Raw genomic sequence first — 20,977 nt, 5'->3', positions numbered from 1 at the left:
TAAGGTGTATGTGCCTATCCGCCTCTCTGCTTATTAGATGGCTGTATAGTTCAGTTTATTCAAGTTTAAATGCTTCATGGTAACTGTGTTCGCAACATATAAAATAAAAAGGGTTTTATACATGTTAGCAAGTTGGACATACGTATCTGAGGGTCGTGTCTTGTCAAGTGGACATATCTTCAACTCTGAATACGTCATATATACGTGAGACTTTTTCAGATGCAAATTAAGCTTGCACTTGCATTCCACTCTGAAACAGCTCCCATACACAAATTATTTGTAACATTGGACTTCCTGATCTAACAATACACCCACCCCTGCCATACTGAAAGATGAATCTTTTGCAAGTACTTTGCTGTATTACTCGTACCAGCTGCCAGTCAATGCAATAATTTCTATTCCAATAGGACATGGCAAATGTTAAACAAATTGACATCTTCACAAGGCCCTCGCTCAGTGCATTAACTAAGAGGTGGCCAAACAGTGGATTGCAATCTAGCTGTTTATCGCCATCTGTAAACTGGTAGATCGCACAACTAGTTCCCAAGTTGCACCCCTCCCACCTTTGAAGAGGAACAGGGACAGTGTAATAAGTGTTTGTATCACAGGAGACTAATCATCTCTGCTGTGTAATAGTAACCAGCACTGCCCACTCTCACCACCTGCACACTGTGCCAGACTGCCCAAGCTAGAGACAGTGGGGGCTGGTGTCTCTCTGCCCAGCCCTGATGCGACTGAACCCACCCCCAACCAATAAGAAGACAGCCTCAGAGAAGCCTGGAGGAAGCAGGGAGCGTAGTCTGAATCCTGCAGCGGCACCGCGCACACAGAGAGTGCTCCTTCTGCATCATCCTCAGGGGCTCACACACCTCGAGCCAGCAGCACATGGAAGATGCACAAATGTTGGTCCTAGAGGAGTAATGCTGTGTCATCTTGGAAAATTCTCTTGTGCCTTGATCGAGTTTTATATTCAGTACGAGGGCACAAAATAAACACTTGACTACAGCACGAGTGGTTTATGCATTGCACTACAGACACCTGTATGACGGACCTGTCCGCTTAATATCACACTGCTGAAGACTGCCACGTTAAGTGTAACACAGGCTGTTTAAAAGGTATTATTTAATAAATGTTGCATGTTATGTATCAGCGTCCGCCTGGACATTTTCATATAGATGAGTGGGCTGTTTGTTGGGCAGTGACCGCTATTTGACATATGAATTGCATCAAATACTGGATTGGAGGTCTGTTAAAATTTGTTTTTTTTGTTGTGTTTTTTTAAATCTGAACAAAGAAGTTGGTCTGGCAGTCACACAGACTCCACAATGTGATGAAGGCAGAGTGAAGGGGGTTTACAGCTCAAAGCAAAGGCTTTGCAATTGTTTGACTGAGCCCCCGTGCCCCACCACCCAGGAAGTATAAACCAACCTAGTAGTGTGAACCGTGATGCCCCAGGAACTGGAGACCCCTGAGAAACATAGGCCTGCCTAATAATAGCTGTTATCCATCTGGCTATAGTTTGCTTTGTGCATCATACAGGATCAAGAGACTGCCTGTCTTGCAAACTGAAGATGAGCGATCCACATAGATCCGTAAGGCTCTGACCACATCCAATTCCATCAGAGAGCACTGACTGTTGGATGAAGAAACTCTAGACAACCTCGGGCTAACTATATTCTGGTTTATATGAAATTTGGATATAGCTTTTGGTTGAAAGGAAGGCAGAGTCCTCAAGTCAGCCCTGTCGTCATGAAAAACCAAGAAGGGAGCTCTGCAGGAGAGTGCTGCCAACTCTGAAACACGTCTTGCTGAAGAAATTACCAACAAAAAAGCAACTTTCCAAGTGAGAAGCTTGAAGGAAATAAATTCCAGCGGTTCATAAACTGTGGTTTCTGTAACGCAGTTAGGATCAAGTTTAGGTCCAAAGGAGCCAACAGAAGAACAAAGGGTAGCTGAAAATGTAAGACCCCCTGGAGAAAAGTCTGTACCTCTGGTAGCAGCGCCAGATGCCTTTGAAAATAAATTGACAGGGCCAACAACTGTACCTAATGGGATGCCAGCCGCAAGCTCTTATCCAGCCCGTCTTGAAGGAATGCTAATACTGTGGCTAAACGGAAGGAAGAGGTTGACACACTTTTCTGCTCACAGCAACCTATATATGTCTTTCAGACACAATGGTTATTTCTGGAAGATGTTGGTTTTCTAGTCTTTATCATTGTTTGAATGACCCTATCTGAGAGACCGTTAAGTCAGAGAATTAAGGTTTTAACCTCCACACCATCAAAGCCAACTGTGCTAGGTCCTGATGAAAAAACAAATCCTGACTGAGCAGATCTTTCCTGAGAGGAAGCTTCCAAAATAAGTCCTTTGTCATGGCGAGAATATCCATGTACCATGGTCTTCTTGGCAAACCGGATACCAGAAGAATGACCTTGACTCCTTTGTGTCTGATCTTCTTCAATACCGGGGTAACATCGAAATTGGGGGGAAAATGTAAACCAACCAGAACCTCCAAGGAACCGCCATGGCATCTACTAGGTACGCTTAGGGATCCCGTGACCTGGCACAATACTTGGTGACCTTCCAATTCAACCAAGAGGCTTCCGGTTGACCCCACCTTTGCACAATCAGTGAGAAAACCTCCGGGTGGAGGGACCACTCTCCCGAATGGTTGATATATTCCACCACCGTGGCATTGTCAGATTGAATCCGAATGGATCTGTTTTTCAATCAGGACTGTGCTTGGACCACCGCTTTGAAGACCACCCTTAACTCTAGTACATTGATGGGCAACTTCTTCTCTTCTGTGGAACAGAGGCCCTGCAGTCGGAGATTCAAAGTCACCGCTCCCCAATTTGACAGGTTGGCATCCGTAGTCACAATTGTCCAATCCCATACTGAAAACGGTCTTTCCTTATTGAGATTTCCTGCTCGCGTCCATCGCAAAAAGGAAAGGCGGGTTCTCGGTGATAGGTGAAGAAACTGGGCTTCTAAATGGGGATTCGAGCTGTTCCACTTGGAAAGGAACTCTTGCTGGAAGAGGCAGGAATGGAATCTCGCAAATTGCACCACCTCAAAGCACAACACCATGCGTCCCATCATCTTCATACACTGAAAGATGGATACACGCTTCGGGGACAACAGAGGTTTTACCTGTTGTTGCATGGTTCGGATTTTTCTTCCTCTGGCAACTGGTGTCAAACAAAAGGCCCAGGAAATTCATGCGCTGAGTGTGCACTAGACTGGATTTTTTGAAGTTTACAATACAGCAGTGAGACTGCAAGGTCTGTGCAGTCAGATGCAGATGGGAACTCAGCCGAGACACCAAATCTGTATTGATCAGGAGATCGTCCAAGTACGGAAGGACTGTTACTCCTTGCTGATGTAAGACTGCAGCCATCACTGCCTTGACTTTCATAAACATCTTGGCACCTTTGCCGGAACAAAGGGCAGAGCCTGGAATTGAAAATGAGATTGGTCCACCGCAAACCTGAGGAGGTTGTGATGTCCCTGCCATATTGGTATATGAAAGTAAGCTTCCTTGATGTCCAAAGATGCTAAAAACTTGTTTGGTTCCTTTATTACCAAACAAATTGATTGCATGTGGAAACTGGGAACCCTCAAGGGAGCATTGAGGGACTATATGTTTAGAATGGGAAGGTATAATAGTTCTGGTTTTTGTACCAGGAAGAGATGTAAGTAAAACACCAACCTCCATTGTTATTTTGGGACCTGTACAATCACCCCTAACCCCAACAGGGAGAGATTAGCTTTTAGAAAGGCCACCCTCCTGGCTCATTCTTGTGGATGGGGATTCCAAAAAATCTATGATATAACCTCTGCAAACTATTCCTTTTACCCAGGCGTCTGTGGTAGAACTGTACCATTGGTCCCGGACATCAGCAGACAGGCTTCACCACCGTACTTCCGGAAGGGGGGGAAGGAGTCATGCAGATTGCTTGCCTGTTGGCTTTGGGCGCCACCCTGTTCAAGCCTGGCTACCTTGCTGCGCCTCTCTCCGAGGTGCTGAGGAATGACCTCTGGTGGGGGTGCCTGCAAAACAAAAGGAGTGAAAATGCCTACCTTTTGTTTTGGGAGCAACCACTTGCAGAAACGCACTTCGTCCCCCAGTGGCCTGAGAGATTAAATTTTCTAAGGGTGGACCGAATAATGCTGAGCCATCATATGATAATGCCTCCAAAGCCTTTTTGGATTCGGCATCCACCTCCCAGGATCTCAACCACAGTGTGTGTCTAGCCCCACTGCCAGGGAGGAAGTCCAGGATAATCCCTGACCTGCGTCAAGTACTGCATCTCCCAAATATTCGGCCACCTCCTTAATGTGGTCGGCCAAGGATGACAGTTCAGCTCTAGGAACTCCCGACTGAAGGCCATCACTGAGGGAAGAGGCCCACTTCTCCACTGCTTTAATCACCCATGCTGCTGCCATCACGGGACGGAGGGAAGACCCTGAAGCTAAATATATGGATTTCAGAATGCCCTCACATTTTCTATCAGTGACATCTTTTAAGTTAGCAGCATTGGGTAGTGGAATATTGGTGGATTTTGCTAAATGCGCAATGGCAGCATCCACGCTGGTGTGGTGTAATTGTGATTTTCCCATGACACCACTTTAGAGTCTGGAAACTGATAATTGAGGCGAATCCTTCTGGGATACAGATATTTACAAACAGGTTTCATTCTGGCCTCTTGCCAAATCTCTGACAATTGTGGGGAGGATGGAAAAAAAATAGTTTCTTTTTCCTTTTAAACATGGATACCTGAGAGGTCACCTGTTTTTTCTTAGAGATGCCTAGCACCTGTCTTACCGCTAGAATGAGGTCCTCCACTCCTTGCCTGTTGGTGGTATCATCCTCCCATGCAGAAAACTCCTCAGTGTCTGAGTCTTCAACAAGTTCACCATCTTCCATAAGAGGGAGGTCAGTGTCTGAAGACTCTAATTCCAGGGATGAAGAAACTCTGACCAGACCTTGTATAGATCTTTCCAGGTTTTGCATCCAGGAAGGTGCAATGGCCATCGCTGATATTTCCTGGAGTTGCTCAGACGACCTGTCCCGAGGGAAGTTTGTCCGCAGACTGAGTCCTTAGGACAAGAGAGTTAGGATTGTCAACACCTATCATCCCAGAACATATAGGGGTAAATGTATCAAACTGCGAGTTTGCCAGCGTGTTGAAATTGCGGCAACCCGCGATTTTTTTAAAAACTCGAAATGTATCAAGCTGCGATTTTGACACTCATGTTCAAAATCGCTGGTCATCTCTGGCGATTTTGAGCGATGTAAACACTCCCGAGTTTAGCTAACTCTCCTGTGTTTGGCAAACTCTCCTGTGTTGTAACAGTGAGTTGTAAACACATCACTGTTACACTGACCTGTCATACAGCTGCCAGAGCTCCGGCAGCTGTTAAAATGTTAAAGAACAGATAAAAGTTTTTTTTAAAAAAAGCGTGAGGTCCCCCCACTATTCATGCTTGACCCTAGTGCTGCCTGACTAGTGCTGGTCCCGTGAACCTGTATTTACTGTATTACTGGTTACGCAAGTAGCGTAGTGCATGCGCAATGCGCTACGTTAATTGCGTAAGCGCTAGATACTGTAATATGTGATTTCCCCACTAGCGTGGGAAACTACCATAATACAGTAGTTAGCTCTTACGCAAACAGCGTAAGAGCATTGCGAAACGGACCTCCTACTAGGTAGGAGGTGTTTGCGGCGGCTCCTGGTTTTTTTTTTTTATCTTCAAGCAAGACTAAAGATTCGGGATGTACAAATATGTGCCCCTTCTGGGCGAAGAGTTCCTGTTGGAAAAGATTCCCTTATGGAGGTATAAATGGCTGGGACTGGGGCAAGCCGGCAAGATGGATTTACAAATAATAAGTGACATTGGATCAAGAAAGAAGACATCATTGGTAAGTATTTGTTTTTTTTTATTTTTAATAAATACTTGTGGTTTAAAAGAGGGTGGTTAGTGTCTTTATTGTGGGTTTTATTATTTTTAATAAATATGTGTGGTTTATAAGAGGGTGTTGTGGCTTTGTAAACTTTTTTCTTTGTGGAACTACAGGGCCCAGCAAGCCAGGGATGTCAGGGCATGTTGGCACTTGTGGTTCTCCAAGTGCCAACATGTCCTGGCTGCCGTGGGTATGCTGGTTATTGTAGTTATACAGGCACCAGCATGGCCACACTGTTTTTGGCAACCTGGCTGGCTGGGACTTGTGGTTCCACAAAAAAAATTGGTGTCAGTTTGTTTTTTTTACTACTTTACGCCGTATTACCCTACTACCCACAGCCCAGGGGTAGTAGGAAGAGCCCTAGTGCTATTAGCACTGGGCTGGTTCTTTCTAGGGGGGAGGCCCGCTCGTTTTTTTCAGCTGACTCCACTCCCTAGGGAATCCAGCCCAGCGCTGAACAGTCTAGGGTTGGTTAGTCATTATGGCAGGGGGACCCCTGCCGCGCGTCTCACTGCTATAGTGCCGCCAACCCTGGCTGGTTTGCCTAGTGCTGGTAAAGTGAAAATCGGGGGAACCCCACGCAAAAATTTTCCACGATTTTCACGGGACCAGCACTAGTCAGGCAGCACTACGGTTAAGCATAAATAGCGGGGGGACCTCCCGCTTTTTTTTTAAAAAACTTTTATCTGTTCTTTAACATTTTAACACTGCCAGGGCAGTGCAACAGTGATGTGTTGATACAACACGCTGCTATCAAGCAGCGTGTTGTATCTGGCATGTTTAGAAGCAAACTCTCCTGAGTTTGCTAAATCGCAGCTTCATACATTGTAGACTTGTATAGCTGCAGTGGCAAACAGTGGTGAGTTTGATCTCAGGCGATTTTGCAATTAGCGATTTTGACAGAAGCAGAACTCTGGCGATTTTGTATGAAAACTCAGCTTCATACATCGGCTAGTTTCAACTCTCCTGAGAAAATCGCTGGAGTTGCAAACTCGCAGCTTGATACATTTACCCCATGGTGTCTCTCTTTAGCTCCGCAATAGAGAATGCCAGTTTCCTCTCCAGATGAGCGCTGGCCCAGGTCCTCAGCCTCGCAAGTCACACATAGAGCACCTGGGTCTGGCTGTCCACAAGGTAATTGTGTTTGGCTTTTTCAACAAGAAAAATATGATACCAAAGTGGTACCGGCAGCCTTGGACTTGGAACTAGTCCCTCTTCTGACATGATGACAATGCAGAAAGGAGAGAGAAATGCAAGACACACTCTGTATAATACAGGTAGTATTTCACACACAGACACACTGATTTTTGTGTCAGAAAAATCAGTAACACAGATTATTATATATCAGTACATAGGAATATTAGTATATATCCCAATATCTATCTATATATATATATATATATATATATATATATATATATATATATATATATATATATATGGCAGTACTATATGCGATTCTGTGTGTGTGTATGAGGTAGTGCCCGCTATATAAATACTATACCTATATCGGAAAATATAACATACAATCAATTGCAGGCAAAAAGTATGATATAGAAATTCACTTAGCCTAAGAATTGAAAAGTTTTTCCCTCAGGACAACTGTGACAGGCACCGCAGTGGCTGTGAGCAGTGTGAAATGGCTGCTGCTGTGAGAAAAGCCCAGGAAGGAGTGTCACCCCCCACTAAAAACACCTCCTCCCGTTCACAAAACGGCGCCTGTATCAGTCACAGAAAAACTGTCTGGAGCTGTATGTCCAGAGCTCCCTGCCAGTGAACTCCCCACAACTTGGTACCTGGCATCCCCTGCTGTCTGTCCTCAACATTGCTGTGGTGCGCAGGTGTAGGCAGAGTCTGCCGTCAGCTCCATCTCAACCCACCTGGAAATGGGAGACTGGAGCTGCTGCCGAGGCTCCTGGTGCGGTCTGACATGCTGTCCTGGTCCAGCGTTTGTGTCCCTGGTCACTGTCTAAGTGACCGAGTGATCACTTCTGCCCGGCAGCCTATTTTAGTGTGCAGCATAAGTTGGAGGGGAAACTATGGCTTTAAGCTCTGTCTGCGCTCTCCCTCCCTGCTGCAGTGTTCACGAACACTGCAGTCAGAAAAAAAAAAATTAAATAAAGTTAAATCTAAGTGAAAGCAATACGTGCCTACTCCAGTGGCACTAAAATAAAAACGGATATCTCTGGTGAGAGGGGGCATAAAGGGGAAAGGAACAGGCCAAAGAGGTCTTTTTAGTGCCTAACTCCACACAGCTCCCTCTATACCCCATGGTGAGCAGTGTCCACTAACTGTATGTGCATGAGAAATATTGTGTATTTCACCATATTCCAGGCTTCTTAGCTGTGATTTTCTGCATTGAAATGTGACAATAGGATGAGGAAGGGCATACCATACGTAATAATGCTATGTCTTGCAGGGAATGACAGAAAATGAGTATCAACTCAACTAATACACTTAACCTTTGTTTGGTATCTGTAGATTAATAAATCCAATACAAATTTACCAATCATAAGAATGGGTCTGTGTGACACTCCCCAGGAAAGTGTTACATTTTAGCATTGGAGATTAAACAGGGAAGATATAAATTGTGGTTGTAAAACAGTCACAGGCCTCCCCTAGAGACAACATCCCAGTAGAAGGGAAAAGGTGGAAAGTTTCTTTAAAAAAAGGAAACCACACCACCTATGAGTCCCTCTACCAGGAGAATTACCCGGCTCTATTCCTCAAACTTAAATCTGACATCTTCTCCTGGAGACCCCTAATTATCTCGTGGCTGGGCAGGATCATCGCCGTTAAAATGTCTGTTCTCCCCCCACTTCTCTATCTATTCCAGACACTCCCCATTAGGGTCCTCATCTCTGAATTAATTGCTATGCAGCGACACTTAGTTAAATTTGTCTGGCGGGGTAGGGCTCCCAGGGTCCGACTAACCCAGCTTAAGAAACCTACAAAATGCGGAGGTAGGGGCTTTCCGTATCTGAAAGCATATTGCTGGGCAGCCCACCTCAGTTCCATTGTCACCTCCTTTGCTCCTCCGGCCTCTCACGCATGGGCGGATATAGAAGCAGCTTACCTCTCCCTACCAAACCTATCTAGTATCTGGGGCCTGCCTAAGCAGTCTAGGCTTGCAAGGATCAAGAGATTCCCTACCCTTCTATTTGCAGCACGGACCTGGGAGACCTGTAAAAACCATCTCTCTGTGTCCTCAACTTCATTGAATATCATACCATTATGGCTCAACCCTGCCTTCCCCCAGGTGGAATTCAGTCCTTCTTTCTATCATGGAACGGCGCGGGTATTCGATTTGCCGGGGACCTCCTAGATCAAGGAGGTATTATAACCTTTGATGCTCTCCGCTCCAAATTTCCCACACTAAACCCGCCATTCTACCAATACTTTCAAATCAGGCATTTCGTTCTCTCTCTCCTGTCGGGCAACTCACCTCCATTGATATCCTCCTTTGAGTCCCTCTGTCTCTCCTCACCGCTTCGGAGAGGCATGATCTCCTCAATCTATAATCTGCTTCTAGACAAATTGTTGGTCTCCGGGAGTAGCCACGAGAGAGAATGGGAGAGAGATTTGGGTCCCCCCCCGGAGGAGGACTGCTGGGAGACCATCAGATCGAATGTAGCTCTAGTTCCATCTCCACTCTAATTAAGGAGAATGCATACAAGATTCTATACAGATGGTACCTTATGCCCGACAGACTAGTTAAAATGTACCCAACAACCTCCCCGGCCTGTTGGCGGGATTGCGGCCATAGGGGTACCTTCTTTCACATCTGGTGGTCTTGCCCTGTCATCTCCTCCTTCTGGGATAGAGTAGCTTCTCTCCTTTCCTCCCTTCTTCAATTCCCTATCCAGAAGGATCCTTGGTCCTTTCTCCTTTGCTACCCTATACAAGATGCTGATGTCCCCTCTGCAAAATTGGCTTTGCACGTTTTGGCAGCTGCTAGGTGCCTGATAGCCAAATCCTGGAAAAGTGCAGCACCTCCCCGCGTCTCTTCTCTAAAGTCCTATGTCTGGTTCATTGCTAGCATGGAAAAAATCACTTTCCACCTCCGCGATAAAGACGATAAGTTTTATCAAATCTGGGTCCCTTGGTTACACCATTGATGTCCCCTATACCTCCCCTCGTGTAGGTTGACTCGTTCGTATCAGATACTTCTGTTTATGATAATCCCTTTGATAAAGCTACTCCTCCTGAGGTCTGAGACACCGTCCTGTTTTTTCTTACCAGCACAGACGACCCCCCCCCCCCCTCCCTCCCGCCCACCCACTTCCATTTATAATAATAAGGACATTGTCTGTGTCATTACGGTTTTCAGTTTTTCTGCCACATGTTGCTAGGAACAGCAATTACTAATATTTACTGTGACAGTGATTGCCTTTTTTTTTCTATTTAGTTTTTTTCTTGTATTATGTCTCTGTTATCTATTTGTATGCTGGCTGTCACCCAGTTTGTTTGAATAAAAATTTGAGTTATAAAAAAAAAAGGAAACCACTTAGAAGATATGGTCAAACTTTTGGGAAATCAACATTGACAAGCTGTCCATTTTCCAAGCCAATTTCCCTTGGGGCAGATTATACAACTCGTATGCAAGTTTATACTCAAACTATCCTTTTATTTTACATGTTTTGCTTATGGATATATAATCTTTTATTAATTGTTTTTATAACCTGTAGGCATTGTACCTATTTTATATGTTAAATTTAAGTACTGTCCTTATTGCTCTAAACAAATTCCCTGCCTGTTTAGAAGAGGTTGACTGCATGGCTGTGTTAACCCTTTAAATTCCAATGTGGGGAATGTAAACTCTTACCTATCAGAGCACAGAGTGTGTGCAATTGGGTAATTAAGTCAGAGGTTTGTTATGAGCCTTATACATACATGGTGGCAGTTGGGAAGAGGTGTGGAAGTGTGCGCCTGTTTTGGGGAAGGCACAAGTTAATTTTAAACTAAAGGATCGGTGAGCGCAAGATTTAGGCTGGAATCCTGGGTGTCCATTACAGTAAACTACTGTTTGCCGGTTTGATTATTTGATAAGTTGTCAGATCTGGAAGATAGCAGAGGCTGCTCTCCGACACATTACATAATACCATTTGCAGCCTATTTTATGTATCACTCTGAGAACATGGAAAGTCATTACCAGACAAAAATTTAAAGGAGGTGAATGAAAAGTTTAAAAAAAACAAACAAAACTGACTAATTAAGAGCATAAAAAGAACTTTTATTTTTTCCTTATCTAATACGTTCAATGATGTCTATTGAACATTCTCCTGATGAGGACAAGGCAGCGTTGCATCCAGGAGTTACTTACTCTCTCATTTGCGGGCGCCCGGTAAAGTTTTTTAATGTCAAAATCCTCCAGGTTCAGCTCCAGCTTCTCCTTACACAATTCGCATGTAGCTATAGTTTCTAGACTAGAACCTGAAATAGATCAAACAAAAACCAGACAGTCACTCACACGTTATTTGTCAGTAATAACCTGGGCTAAAGAGCATACTGCTCATTAGTCAAGCAATTTTGACCAGGCTAATTTCCTCCTTCCAATATTCTATACTAAATTGGCAATTTCAGTGAATGCAGAGGAATGAACCAGATTTACACTTTACATCCAAGCAGGAAACATTTGTAAGAAACACAGGACTTCTAGCAAACCTAGTCCACAGCCACCAAGTCCTTCAACTCCCACACTCTCAGCCCTGGACTGGCTTGTGTTAGGAACTGGCCATGCCTAACATTTGTGACAGACCCAACATTGGGGCTTAAGCTTTTATCATTTAAGATAAATAGATGTCATCTGGAGTCTGGATCTTGAAGGCAGCTTGGCTGAAAAGTCGGCCATGACAGTTTTACATTAGATAGAACATATGGTACAGTATGGCACATGCTAATCTGAATGATTTATTGCTCAGAAGTAGACATTTAGATTAAATCAGAAGAAACAGTTTAGTTTTTCCAAGCCATTTAGAAACCACATCTGACAATTGTTCAGTGTCTTACTTAAGAAAGGGGCATTTGGGTAGAATATATTTTGGACGATACAGAAGACATAAAACTATCAATATCTTTATTTTGGGGGGGATCAACTCCAGATTTTAGTGTATGCAAGCAAGTCAGAGGCAACAATCCAGCACTTACCAGAACTGATCTTAGTATGTAACCATTTCTTCATACAGTCTTGGTGTATATATTGCAGACTCCCAGAGCATTTACATGGCTCAAGAAAGGGATCTGTTGGAGTGGACATTCCAGTCAGGCAGAATTTACACAAGTCACCTTCCTCCTCTTCCCAGTCCTTCAGATGGAGGCTAAAAAAAAAAATCAAATCTATCTATGTTGTAATACACAACTTGCCAATATTTATGCAAACACATACATAAACCACCCCACCACCAGGACCTATTCAGATAAATACATTAAGCTCTCAAATAGTGTTTTTGACATTTTACACTAGTGTGTTAGGCTCTTGCTTTTAGTCTGGTAGTGTACGAGTCTCCTGGTTTTTGAGCAGCACATGGACAAAGGACCATACAGAGTTGGGAACAAATGTCTAAAAAGGGCAACAGAGGCATGCAACATTTTTATAGGAAACAAAGCTCAAATATCCTCTTAGATCAGTATAAAGTCAAGGTTTAACATGTGAGGCTTTTGGGAATTTAAGAGTAAACATTAGTCTAATTGTTTGCAGTCTCCTAGATCACCATTCCTGGAGAACATGGCCAGGCATCATAAAGACTAAATGACAAGTGTGGGCAAAGAGGTAGACAACTGTGCTTATAGCCACCACATGCAGATAGCATAAAACTGACTAAGATACATTCCCCTGTGCAAGAACACAGATAAGAATATTTAAGGTTATAGGGCCTGATTCATTAAGGATCCTAAATGAAGAGGATTCTTATTTCAGTCTCCTGGACAAAATCATGTTACATTGCAAGGGGTGCAAATTAGTATTCTGTTTTACACATAAGTTAAATACTGACTGTTTTTTCATGTAGCACACACATATCAACTTTAAATTTCAGTGTACAAATAAGCTATCAAGTATTTGTGTGCTACATGAAAAAACAGTCAGTATTTAACTTATGTGCAAAACAGAACACTCATTTGCACCCCTTGCAATGTAACATGGTTTTGTCCAGGAGACTGAAATAAGAATCCTCTTCATTTAAGATCCTTAATGAATCAGGCCCATAGTCCATGGCCTGGAGAAACTTTTCTTAAACTGTATGGTGCTGGCCAGCACCTATTCGTCCTGTCTAGCTTAAGAGAAAGTCCTTTAATCACCGCAACCACAAATAAAAACTTGCCTTTCTTCAATTCTCTTAAGTTTTTCAGGGTCCCTTGAGTTTTCAGACTTTTCACTTTCTTGTCCATCACTTGTCCTACCTGAGGGAACAAGGTCTACAGTTATCATGACATTATTCGATAAGGAGTTCCCTAGAGCAGCCGGCACTGAGAAGTGTAAGAAGGAGCTGGGAAGAATGTCTGAAATTAATGAATTTCTCCTGCTGAAGATGGCATCTGCTATAGAAGCAGTATTTGCAGCGCCACTAGGGGAGTCTGCAGACAATGGTGTAAAGTTGGCATCAGCTGCAGCTAGTTGAGGAACAGTTTGTGCTTCACCTAATGTTGAGTTTTGAGTTGTCCTCCTTAAAGGACTGTGTATCCTACCTGAGTCAGAGGTAGATGATGCTCTGGCAGTTTCATGTCTTCCCTCCCGTCTTCTCCTAGAAAAGAGAGGTGTCCACCTATTCCTAAGAGATGAAGGCAACCAGGATGCCGGAGTCCTCATTTCAGAGTCTTCTGACCTGTAGCTTTCAGCTTCTGATTCAGAACTTTGATTTGGAGACACCGTTGACAGACCCCTTCTCCGCCTCCTAAAAAATGTAAATCCCCGAGATTGTTCAGAAGGCCTATTTTCTGGTGTATACATGTTACCAGGTGTGGCAGGGCTTGGCTGAGGAGAAGCTTTACATAGACTTGAGTGTGCTTCTTCTGCATCTGGTGACCTTCCATTTATGGAATCCTGGCTGGATCGCCTGGAGATAAAGGTAGAAGACATGCTAGATGCAAGGCGAGACAGTAAATGCCTTGTTGTACGTCTGCCTTCAGTATTGGTTGTATTGTCACTAGCAGGTCTTTGCTGAACAGGCGATATTCTTCCTGATGTAATCCTTGTAGTCGCTTCATTTCTACTTGTAGCACGGCGAAAGTCTAATGAGTTGTCCCTTTGTGGAGAATGCAAATCTGTAGAAGCTACTGGTCTTAAACTCCTGCTTGAATCTCTGAATGAGGAACCCTGAGAAGGCAACTGTTGGTTGATAGATGTGTTAAGTTGAACTGTGCTTAGAGAGTTTTCTTTTGGTCGTGCGCCCTGTGCACATGAAGAAACTCTGTCCTGAAGATCTGCATTTTAAAAAAATATATTTTACAGTTAAGTATATTAAGTTACAAGCAGAACTTTAGCATACAAATTCGAAACAAATGCTAACAACAGGAAGGTTTAAGATTGTTCAGGTCCAGAAGACCAGGTAAACTAGAAACTTAAATGCTAAACACATACAAAATGTATATGGTGAACAGGTAATGAACCCTACGACCATGCTTGTTGTGCTGGCCAAGTGGTGAACATAGCACAAAACATATTGGGGTACAGACCGTGTGCCAGTTTAATAACATTGCTAAACACTGACAGTTCCTACAACTCAACACAAACAGCAGGACCCATTAAGTTTAGCCTCAAATGTAGGTGGCCACAACTGATATCAACATTTCATCATCATTTATATATTGACACCAATTCCACAGCGCTATACAGAAAATATTTGTCCCACATCAGTCTCCGCCTCATTGGGTTAATTTTGTCAGCAGCCAATTAGCCTACTAGTATGTTTTTGGAAGTGGGAAGAAACAGAGCACTCGGTGTAAATAATCCCTGGATCATCCACATCGCTTATGACAAAAATCATTTGGTTAAACTCAAAACAAGTGGCAGGCACATTGGATTACACTTATTGGGCAACGACTCATTAAGGTGACCCAGATGCACAAAAAAACACAAAGCTTTCGAATCCTGAGTGTCTGGGATGCGGACACAGAAGGAAACAGTTTCTGATTAATGTACAGGCCAAAAATACCTTAGACAAAAGGAATTGCAGAGGGCATCCTTATTGGCAACTGAGTCTACCCATGAGAACAAAGGGTTTAGCCTAACCACCTTCATTCCCGACTACATAAGAGGGTTGTGTTTTAGGGTAAAGGAGAACCTCAAAGAATTGCTGCAATGATAACCTAGTAAAATATGTACCAGCTTCTCATCTGATCCCTGGCAAGTAATAAACAAGGCAAGCCAGAGGACACACTTGTTTGGGTCAAAAAGGAGTAGTGTGAGCAATATACTGGGGTGTATTTTGACTCAACTCCTTTTCACCTAGGCTACAGCATTAAATGCTTGCAGTTCTACATGTCATTTATGGAACGAAAGGGCAACTATATTAAATATCTCTGGCAAACAGGAGGTTAAAAACCTGCACAGAAAGTGATACATATAATGGGTGTGTCACAATAGGTGCAAATTCACAGCTTGTATAAAGAGGGAGCGTGTTACTTATCGCACCTTATGTACTTCACATAAAGTTGAGCAGTAAAATAGATTTGGGAACATTAGCATGTAATCAGATACAGGACATACATGCAGTGAATTTATATTATGTGCAGAAGGTTATTACAAGATTTCTGAGGATCTATTCATACACATCCATCCCCTGACCTTACACTGAAAAAGAAACCCTGAAATAAGCCGACCACAGAGGCATGAGACACTGTTCTAGTGGAAGCCACAGGCCCGGCGCTCCCATTAGGCAAGGTTAGGCACTTGCCTAGGGCGCCGGGCTCTGGAGGGCGCCTTAGAAATAAAATTACTTTAAAACTGTGCGGCGACCGCTAACCATACCTTCCACGGCCACCGCACAGCATTCAGATAAATCCACGGGGAGGGAGGAAGGGGCTATTGATCAACACTGCCGCCTCTCTGCTCCGTCTCCTCTCCTCCACTCACTGTCGGGCGTAACATCATCATCATGGCCCGACAGTGTCACGGCGCCGATTTTGACAGTGCGCCTAAGGCGCCAATGACCCTACCACCGGCTCTGGGAAGCCAGCTAGCTATAGTAAGACTCCGTGGCCACAAATGCATTGCTGTCCTAGGACAAGAATAGCTTCTATTTTAACACTTTTTAGAGTAAGGGAAATTTATATAAAGCAGAGTCAGGATGTGAAAGGTGCAATGTCACCACAATTGTGTTACAATCGCAAAATCCCAAGAGATAATATGTATAGTAACCAGTTACCAATGGGACTGGTACAAAAGGAAGGTTTCTCTGACTGGGAAAGTTGAACCAACATGCACTACTCAGAGACCTTTAAGACAGGATATCCCAATGGCTTCCTTCATTAAGTCATCATGTTAAACACAAGTTGTTACTGCAGTTATGCTGCGTTACTCCACAGAACAAGTGTTGTTCATAGTCCCCATAGTTTACCAGCAGCATGGCAAGGATAAAAAATATATATATATTCAGTGAATTAATGTTTGTTTAATAGTGTTAAACTGATTATGCTGTGCTTATTGTACTACATGTGACCACTTTAAGCACAGCTAATAGCTGCATTTTCTATAGAAGATAATTTTCCAGGAAAGATGCATTAATGACTTATGACTTAGAAAACTGATCCCATCAACCTCTACACTTGTCCTGGGCCTCCGTGATGACTTAGCCCTTTTAATAATCTAGCCATGCAAGTGCAGGAGCTTGACTGTCAACTGGAGACAAGTGGATATTGCTTAGACAACCAAAAGCCAACACAGAACAGCTGCCATGACTTATGAAGACCTGAAGAGTAGCCAAAACTGCCAAGCTTCCTGGAAAGAAAAGCTGAGAACTGCACATGGACTCCCAATATGGGGATGTTAGGATCCTGACAGAGCAGACTGCCATAGCTTCAGGCAGCCATTGAATGTTCAAGACCAAAGTATTTTTGTGCTTAAGAGACGAAAAATCTTTCAGAAGTATCACCACAAAGGATTAGGCAGCCTTGATTTAGGAAGATAAACATGAAGGGGGTCAGACAGTGTAACTTAATCCTCCCTGCTTAGGACACTAGTGACTGACAGGAGGATCAGTGATGGGGCACAGCAGTGTGAAGCCCCTCCTCACCCTAGATAGCCAAAAGGTCCACTTGACCCACAGTCAAGAGCCTGGTGAAAGACTTCTGCAATGGAAGCAGACAGACTGAAGATGTGTGATGGTGGGGGTAAGATACAGAAATCTGTGCACACATTCTGTGGACTGAATATTCATGTCATTACACCCCATCAATTGACCAGGAGTCACCGCTGCCTGGCTCACAGCTATGGTGATGTGGGATCTATTGTTTGTTTTTTTTAAAGATTTTATTTTTGCAAAGGTCAACAATAAGCATCAGTCCAAGACATGTTATGATACAGTCAAGTTATGCGTATTTAGGGACTAATACATTCAGTATATATGATAAAGAGACGAATCAAGGCATTGACCAAATTTTACTTTGAAGATAGAAAGAAGAAACAGAAAAGAGAAGTTAGTCTGCAGAAGGTGGGCAGGATAGAATAGGGGGCAGTGCGGCAAGCCACCAAAAGAAGAAAAGAAGGAGAAAGCAGGGTAAAAGATCGAAGAGGGAAGGTAGAGGTAGGGGGGAAAGAGGTAAAGGGTTAAGAAGGGGTATCAAGGGGATTGTTGTAGAGAAATCATAGGACAAAAGGAGTTTGAATTTGAAAAAATTATATCCACGGCGCCCAGACTTTATCAAATGAATTAGAAGTATAACGCAATATGCATGTCATACACTCCATTTTGTATGATTCCCTATTAATAATTGTCTGCATAGTAGGCGCGGGGGTTGTTTCCAATTAGTGGCAATTTGACACAATGCAGCAGAAACTATGTGACGGAACATTTTCAAGTGGGAGAAGGAAAAATCTGTGAGAGATTGGGATGTCAACCTGTAGAATCTGAGATGCAAAGTTCCGTAGTTCCAACCAAAATGGGACAAGCTTGAGGCATTGCCACCAGATATGGAGGAAGGACCCTTTCAATGAACATCCTCTCCAACATGAGTTGGATGAGTCCGGATATATTTTTTGTAATTTGGTTGGGACCAAGTACCATCGATAAAGAAGCTTATAGGCGTTTTCTTTCAGTTTCACACAGACTGAGCTAGAGGCCGTGTTGGATTTTATTTCATCCCAATCCTCTCTATCTAAGGGATCTCCCAGATCCTCCGCCCAGGCTCGCTCATGGGAATCTTGGGTGTCTGAGTCAGGGACTCTCATCTCCCCGCATAGCAAAGATATAAGGCCATTGATAGAAAATCGCCGGAGGAAAAGTGACTCGAAAGAGGTCAAACAGCCTGATTGTTAAAGATAATTTTGTGGTGGAGTGAAAATTTCTTAGTTGTAAATATTGGGGAAAAAAAAGTGTTGGGGATATTGAACTTAGTTTTTAGGTCTTCGAATGAGGGAAACTAAGTATCTTTTGTGATATCATTAAGATTGTAAACATCGTTCTTTTTCAAAGTTGCGTGTCCATGAAATAGTTTTTAAAATTGCGGACCCCCAAAACCACCATCCCGCGTTGATCTCTGTAGGTTGAAAACATAAGGGGGGATGCGTATGGGAAGGGCTTGAAAACTATATAGTAATCTGGGCAAAATGTTCATTTTAACTGAATTAATACGTCCTATCCAGGAGATGAGATTTTTACTCCAGGTCTCTAAATCAGATTTAATTTGAGATAGTAGTATTGGGTAGTTAGCTTGAAAAAGCTGACTATATTGTTTAGATATGTAAATACCTAAATATTTTATCTTATTTTGGTGCCATTTGAAGGGGAATTGTTGAGTTAAAGAAAATCTAATATTATCTGTGAGATAGAAATCAAGAATGATGTGGGATCTATTTTTATTACAACAATTTAAAACAAAAACATAAATGTACGTGTACACAAACTTTGCAAGAATATATTACATATCATTCAAAATACTTACATGAAGGTGTATTATCACTATTTCCATGTTCATAATCTAGAATTCCATGTATAGAGGAGTCAGTTCTCCTTTCTCTCTCATGGCTCCATTGTCAGATCAGAATGAAACACCACTGAAGAGATCCTAGGAAACCACCCATACCTGCTTGATGCATCTGGAGACAACAATTAAGTGTTAGCAGATTATGGAGATCAGGCTTTTCCATGTCAATATGTAAAGTACACACTAGATCTCCAGAATGTTAGAAACCTGTAAAAGTTCCATTAACATATTAGTTCTCCAGTTATGCCCCTGCCGAGTAGCTTAAACTGAAAACTATCGCTATCTTTGACTAGTGATGTCAGTGAAAGGAAAATAAAATATTTCCCTGCAGTATCCAGTTTAAGACATACCTCAGCCATCCTAAAAACTGAATTGTGCATTCCACAGTTCATACAATCACACATCCCTCTTAGCCTAATATTATACTCTAGCTGCTCTATCAATCCTTATGGGCCTAGAGTTATTAATTGTGTTGATCAAGAGAAATTCAACAGTTAACAATTAACCACTTTATGGAAATATATAATAAACTTACTTCCTGACCCTAGAGTCATTGTTTAACAATGTAGATAAAAATGGAAGTTAAAACATGTTATACTTAAGATACATAAGGGTTAATAGTATATTAGTTAATAAATCAAATTTTTTATTTGGCAGAAGTTACTCAATACTTAATATGCTGACATATGATATAGTATCATATCTCAACTTATCTAATAAAATGTATCCCCCCATGATGGGAGAAAAGTGAGGTTGTGGTAAGGCCTATTTTGCTATAGGCGATGGGGTGATATTATTGGTTAAAAAAAAAAGTATCAGTATATTCTGATATGACTTTGTCCTTGTATTTTTCCATAACAGAAGTGGAAGAGAAATCCTTGAACAAGTTCCCCACATTTCACTGGAACATATAGAACAAAAGGATTGGAGCTTTGGGCAGACCCACATACTTCCAGGCCCCTTGTCAAGATACATAAAACTCTCATTAACATATATTCTCGTAGTCTCGTCAAGCACAGTAATATCTACACATACCTAAACAAGGACGTTCCAAACAGTGGCATAATTTGGTAGGGTCATCTTAGGTTCCACCGCATGATCCGGAACATGGCGTTTATTCTTATTTAAAGGCTACAGAAACATCTTCTGCACATTGGGGTTTGGAGTAGTAGTCAAGTAATAAGGAGTTCTAGCCAAACATTAGTCAATGGACTAATGTTTGGCTAGGGAAGATGTACCTTCCATCACAACCAAGTCCAAAGGACACTACACCAGACCAGAAGTGAATTTTAGATCTAGGGAGGAACAAGCGGGAAGGGGTCAGCATACCTGTAGTAGCACTGCAGCTGGAACTGGTACTTTTTACACCAGGCAGAGGAGTACAACCAGAATAAGACAGCTTTGGCCTCTTGGAATCCCAATCTTGTTGCTGACTCTGCAATCCAGAATAAGTGCTTTGAGATCTCTCCAATGGATCTTACCAAGATGGTTGAGAAGACGATGATGAGGTGGACCGGAGAAGATAGATGAACTGTGAATGTGTCTTTAGAAAAAGTTAAATTTTACATAGAAAATAAATGGCTGCTGCATGAACACCTCTAGCTGTGTGAACTATGACCGAGCAGCTAGCCCAGCCAGCATTGTTGTAGTCAGTGCATTGTGACATCATCCAGTGTGCTCCTGAATGTAAGGTTACATCAGTTCACTTGCAGAGGCAGGATACAGGACAAGAGACAACAAATAGATGATAAATGGGTATATAAAACACACTAGAGAAAACACATTAGACAGCCAGTAAGCGCTGCACTATTTTTTAAATAAACATTTCTTGTGTGGATTCCAAAGATTTCACAGTGATTATTAAACTATTTT

The 20,977-nt window shown here is 42.7% G+C and overlaps 1 protein-coding gene and 1 pseudogene across 1 annotated transcript; both read right to left on the bottom strand.

Moving 5' to 3' along the window:
• The window catches only part of LOC142098065 (E3 ubiquitin-protein ligase MARCHF7-like), a 31,122-nt pseudogene extending 18,752 nt beyond the window's left edge, over positions 1-12,370 (bottom strand).
• A 713-nt stretch (positions 12,371-13,083) lies between these two features.
• LOC142098527 (E3 ubiquitin-protein ligase MARCHF7-like) lies at positions 13,084-20,169 on the bottom strand. Its single transcript, XM_075181366.1, has 4 exons — positions 20,141-20,169; positions 19,064-19,146; positions 13,652-14,386; positions 13,084-13,366 (listed from the first exon to the last, which is right to left on the bottom strand). Exons 1-4 carry the CDS (start codon positions 20,167-20,169, stop codon positions 13,257-13,259), a joined length of 957 nt encoding a protein of 318 aa, XP_075037467.1. The 3' UTR covers positions 13,084-13,256.
• Between the last annotated feature and the right edge of the window lie 808 nt (positions 20,170-20,977).

The sequence above is a fragment of the Mixophyes fleayi genome, chromosome 7, assembly GCF_038048845.1.
Source record: "Mixophyes fleayi isolate aMixFle1 chromosome 7, aMixFle1.hap1, whole genome shotgun sequence".
Classification (NCBI taxonomy): Eukaryota; Metazoa; Chordata; class Amphibia; order Anura; family Limnodynastidae; genus Mixophyes; species Mixophyes fleayi.
Note: the sequence above shows the minus strand (reverse complement) of the source record. Positions and strands in the feature narration are given on the sequence as shown.